The 6,000-nt window shown below is 35.0% G+C and overlaps 1 protein-coding gene across 1 annotated transcript in view; it reads right to left on the minus strand.

The window, feature by feature from the left end:
• agpat2 (1-acylglycerol-3-phosphate O-acyltransferase 2 (lysophosphatidic acid acyltransferase, beta)) overlaps positions 1-3,883 on the minus strand; it is a 35,833-nt gene extending 31,950 nt beyond the window's left edge. The window contains exon 1 of the mRNA XM_056446240.1: positions 3,440-3,883. Within this exon, the coding sequence (XP_056302215.1) occupies positions 3,440-3,618 (179 nt within the window). The 5' untranslated portion in view covers positions 3,619-3,883. The remainder of the gene's footprint in view (positions 1-3,439) is intronic.
• Between the last annotated feature and the right edge of the window lie 2,117 nt (positions 3,884-6,000).

Consider the following 6,000-nt stretch of genomic DNA (forward strand, 5'->3'; position numbering starts at 1 on the left):
CATCATTAGACCATTTAATTCACTGGTAAAATCAACATTATATAGGCTAGAGTAGTTATACTGACACTGTAAACATTTATTTTCATGCACAACTGTGTGTTCGCTATGAAAGTAAAACATATCAAACGCTTGTCGCAATCATAACTCTAAAATGCGATAGGATGATTTAAATGATGTACAGGCTTTCGGTTTCATTTTCACTGCTAAGTGCTGTTCATACTTCGCTCGTGGCTCTCAAACAACCACTCTGTGCCACAAACTGAATATTATTTACAACTATATTACCTGTTACTCACAGCCTATGCAGGTTCTGTTCACTAAAGTAGACGTGCGCGCGTCTATCATTAAGTAGGGCGCGAATACAGCATTATAAGACAAAAATTACATTTTTAGGTGAATTATACCTTATAAATACAGTATGTGACTCTTTTAACGTCATTTGGAGGTGTTCATGTCGCTGAGCAATGTATGTGAAACATTGAAAATATGATTGGCAGAATCGTAGAAATGCTGGATTAAGATCGTCTAGGGGGTCGAATCGAGATCGTGATCTTTTTTCCGATTAATTGTGCAGCTCTAGCAAACAGTAGTGAGTTATGGCGTTAGTTATCTCCTAGTGCCTTTGTGATGTTTTTTCATATGGTGTAACAGCTGCAAACAACTCTGAAATTGTATTGTCCTGTTGCTAGCTACTATATTGAGTGTCACTGGCAATACTTTTAGTTTATTTTTTAGCAAGACGCTCCTCATAGAGCCACCTGTGGTGCTTTTTTAGGTGCTGGTTGTTGTACTTCCTCGTGCTGAGGCAACAATTCTGCGACAGCTCTTACAAATGATCTGTTTTTGTTCAGTGTCTATGACTTTAAAACCAAAATACTCCCATATTACAGACATGCTGTTTTTCTTTGATATGAATGTCTATAAATGCTTCTGAAGCGGCAGACGCCATCATCCCACTTGTCCGTGGTTTCCTGCATGTTTGTTTTTATTGTGGGCTTTCCGCATAGTTGCACAAATATGATAGGGCAGAACAAAAGTGTGCTCACTCAATTGGCTAGTAAGACTGTCACACACAGACAGCAGTCACACATTTGCTCTGGGTGGGGGAAATTATATAATCTATATATATTTCATAATTGCAGCCTCTTGCGATTAACTAACTGCAACTGTTTCAAATCGAGATTGCGATTCATTTTCGATTAAAAAAAAAAATCACACTGCCCTACTAATATGTGTACATTACAAACTTGACCAGACCTTAAGTTTGTCAAAAACTCTTAGCATTAGATTAGTGTCATCAACTTAGCATTTAGCTATTTTACACAAGCAGATTGCATTACCCTTAACTAAAAAAATTAATAAATCACACTCGTGCAAGTTGATTTAAACTTTTTGTGACAGCCAAACTGCTACAAAATCCTTACAAACACAGCAAAGTCAGTCAGAAAAACCCACTTGTGAAATATTTCATAAAAAGGCTAAATGTGCTTTGTAAAGGATTGTTTTAGATTCATTTTAAAATGTTCTCCCAAAATTGAAAATTCTGTCATCGTGTAACTGTTTGGGTTTCTTTTTTTGCCCCACAGGGAACCCTTTTTAGAACCAGTTGGAACCCAACGTCAGGTCAATGTCCAACGTGGGACAGATGTTACATTTTGGTTACTTTCCAACACAACCTAAAAACAACAAAATATCAAAGTCTAATGATGTTACACTTTGACGTTGTGCAGACATTACCAATATGAAATCTATCAGATGTCGGATTTTGGTTGCCATACCTGATGAAAAATTGTCATTATTTGACGTCAATATGATGTTAGTTTAAAATGCTGGCTCGACATTAAGATTTTGTGCACTTTCTAAAACAACCTAATATCAACAAAATATCAATGCCATTATTGCACGTCAAAATAACATTGTCCTTAGATGCTGGCGACCTAAATCTAACCTAATATTAATGTCTTATGACGTTGTCTGCTGGGATCAGTGACATGCAGCCTAAACAGTCTCTCTGTCATTGTGTGTATAGTTTTTGGACGTCTTCTTGGACATTTTTAATGCTTTCAAACGGTTTGCAGCAATTATAAACTGCCCATGTCTTGGAAATGTTCAGTATTATGCGATTTACTATCTATGTGATTTGATAGGACAGGAATCCCAGGACTGATTATTCCCCTGAGCCATTCTCCACAGACAAGAAAAAAATAAAGTAGTGACTGCAGGTTGAAGGAAAATGGTAGAGTAAAAGTACTGATACGGTACAAAATATTTACTCAAGGGAAAGTAGAAGTACACTTTTTTAAAACTACTTACAATTCCTGAGAAAAACGACTCAATTACAGTAATATGGGTATTTGTAAATTTACTTTACACCACTGGATTAACTATTTAGAATTTAAAAAGAATACTTTTCTGAAATGACATTATTAAGAAGAAATTACGAATGTGTGAATATAAAACGAACTTTACCTTAATAACAGACTTCCACTTTTCTCAAAACACCACAAACTAACGTTACTTCATCACAGTGAATTACTCTAATGTACTGACAGCCCTGTTAACTGGCGGTTATTGGAGTCCTCAATTTTAAGTTGGAAGACCTTAAAGTTCTAGAACGTCTGTTACCACGTCAACGACATTCTAAACATTTACAGTACGTTTCGAACTGATTTTCAGCGCGAACACGGATTCTAAACCGATGACCTGGAATCCGAAATTCAATCGATCATCTGTCCAATATGTGAAACGTGTGTGACTGTTGGTTTTAATCAAGCACCATCGACCAGGATGAACCCTGCACCAGCTGAGCCATGAAACCAATCCATCACGGCCTCATTAATAAAACTATCTGACAAACCAGAGCATGTGTAACTCGCAGCACACATCCCTTTCACACCTCCAGTACATTACCCGAAAAACAAACACACGCTTTGGTCGCCATATCTAGCTAGCAGCTAGCACTGTGCTTATGCACACAACTGTTAAATGCGCGCGTGCTAGCTCAGCTGCCTTGTTAATGTGATTAAAATAATAATTATTATTATGATTTAGTTATGAATCACTCTGAGTCCATGTCAAATACATGAACCAGGGGCCTACTGTAAATGTGTTCACGCGTACTTAGCGAGCTGGCTAAAGACTCATAGCCATGATCCGAACATCTGTCCAGGGAAAACAGATGCGATGCATTCCGTTACAAATGCATAAGGTTAATTATGTAAGCCATGTCCATACACAGTTTGCTCCATGCATTCGTATATGTTGTTATGCATGTTGTACATCACGTGCAACATGTTTCACTGTAAAAATACACATAATAAATGCATGTTATGATATTTATGCCTGTGTTTTTTATGTAACGTTAGCACCAAAAAATAATAGCATAAAATCACATCACATAGTGACAAATAAATCAATGCACGCGTTGTTGACAACTCACCTCATATTCTCAATGTCTCTACCGCCGCTTTTCAGAATGCAAATCGGTATGGCGATGACGGCCAGCAGCATCATGTATGCCACATAAAAGCACTTTTTGAAATAGAAAACAAAAGTGCTGCTGGTCCATAATAGGAGCGGGAGCACCAGCAGCGCAGGCAGCATCCACACGGCATCCATACCCGCGACCAGCGCCTCTTTCCCGGCTGTGGAGAAATGCTAGAAGGCCAGCGGTGTGTGGAGCGGAGAGAAGGGGGGACCGTAGGCTCTGAGCCGAGTCTACATCCGACACCACGGCCAGGTCGCTCTCTCGAGAAAGTCCAGAGCTTGTCGTTTGCGTTATATCACGCGAATGAGGCGGAGAACAGCGGGAAACGGAGGTTTATCCAGGCACGGGTGAGAGGAGCGCTGCGTGTGTAACCTTTGGCCGTCTGCCGCGGCTCGATTCGCGAGCCGATTCTTTGAGATGATTCATTCGAAGCTTATGTGAATGACTCCTTTGTAACTGCGAGTTGTTCTTTTAATATAGTTATTGGTGCTTCAATAAAAGTGTTATATTCATTCATTTTCATTTCTTTACATACATTATTGTCAATGTTTGTGTGTTTATCCTGGCATTATTTTGAGATGGCAATATTGTATATAAAACAATAAATTACAAGATATTAACAGATAAAAAAGGTACACATAGTCATATTTTGAATCAAATAAAATGTGGGCTGCAAAACTTGTAAAATATTGTTTATGACACTGAAATAAATGTGTATTTCGAACTTTTTAAAAAGCATGTTAGCTCATGATTGTGTATTAACATTTTGGGAGTGTATTGCTAACAAAACAATAAGTAGCAAAATACATACAAATATAGGAATATATACTGTATATACAAATAATAACACAACATTTGCATTAATAAATGTTGCAATAAATATTTACAAAGAAAGTATATACCTTTAAAGCACATTTTATGACACTGATGTAAAAAGTGTATATTGCAACTGTTATGTTTTTAACATTACTATTTTTGTGTGTCTTCTTTCTTTAAAAATGCTTTATTAACATATATTTAAAAATACATGAAAATACAATCCTAATAATAATAATAATAATAATAATAATAATAACGTTATAATGAAATAATAATAAAAATAAATAAATATTTATTTTTTAAATATTTATTTTTAATAAATACATAAATAAATATTTATTTTTGCATGAATAAATATTGCAAAACGTATTTAAATGTATGCAATTGTATTTTTAAATTGTATAAATAATAATTGTATAATGCTTGTAAAACATCTTGTATATGATATTGTAATATGCAAAAAAAATGACAAAAGATATTGATAACTAAATGGCAAAAAACAAACAAATAAACAAACAAACAAACTAACAGTAACGAAACATTTGATTGAACTAATCGAAACAGTGAACCGTTTTCTTTGAATCAGTTCACTAAAACGCATCGACTCGCACAGATGATTCGAACTCCTTCACGCTCTAAAAAAAGAGCTTGCTGTAAGTTTGAATCTTTCTCCGTGCGTGTATGTGTGTGTGTTTCCGGGTACTGTTTGCTTGTGTTTCCCTGTCAAAATTCATTTGATGCAACACATTTAATAGCTCGACTCTACAGTTTACCGTTTGAGCAGATTAGAATGTTGCATATGAATTATGTAAATAATTCTAGAAACGCTTGGAATGTTCTGGAACCATTCAGTGTTTACTGTCTTATGAAAATTCTTCAGCGCTGTTAACAGGACGATCCAGTGACTAGTCTTAAACACTAATCCCATCGACCTAAAGTATTTACATCTGTTTTGATTATGTAAATTACGTTTGGAAAACACAATGGAGTGATACTGTGCATACCTTTTGTTCAGTTTTTGTAGCTATTATAATAAAAATAGAAGATTAGATGCTACTATAAAGTAGACTACTATGCAGTCTACTTATAAAGTAGACTTTAAATAGGGCAAAATACTGTGTATAAATTAAAATAGATGATTAGATGCTACTATAAAGTAGACTATTATGCGGTCTACTTATAAAGTAGACTTTAAATAGGGCAAAATACTGTCTATAAATTAAAATAGAAGTTTAGATGCTACTATAAAGTAGACTACTATAAAGTCCACTATAATGTAAACTATAAATAGGGCAAAATCTACAGTATAAGAGTAAATGCTACCATAAACTAGACTACTATACAGTCTACTACAAAGTAGACTATAAATAGGGCAACATCTACAGTCTATAAACTAAAAAAGAGATGCTTCTATAAAGTAGACTACTAGTCTACTATAGACTATAAATATGGCAAAATCTAGTCTATAAATTGAGATAGAAGATTAGATGCTACTATAAGCTACTTAAAAGTAGACTACAATTGTCTACTATAAAGTAGACTATAAATAGGGCAAAATCTACAATATATAAATTAAAATAGAAGATTAGACGCTACTATAAAGTAGACTACTATACCGTCCACTATAAAGTAGACTACAAATAGGGCAACATCTACAGTCTATAAACTAAAAAAGAAAAGATGCTTCTATTAAG

Source organism: Danio aesculapii, chromosome 21 (assembly GCF_903798145.1).
Source record: "Danio aesculapii chromosome 21, fDanAes4.1, whole genome shotgun sequence".
NCBI lineage: Eukaryota > Metazoa > Chordata > Actinopteri > Cypriniformes > Danionidae > Danio > Danio aesculapii.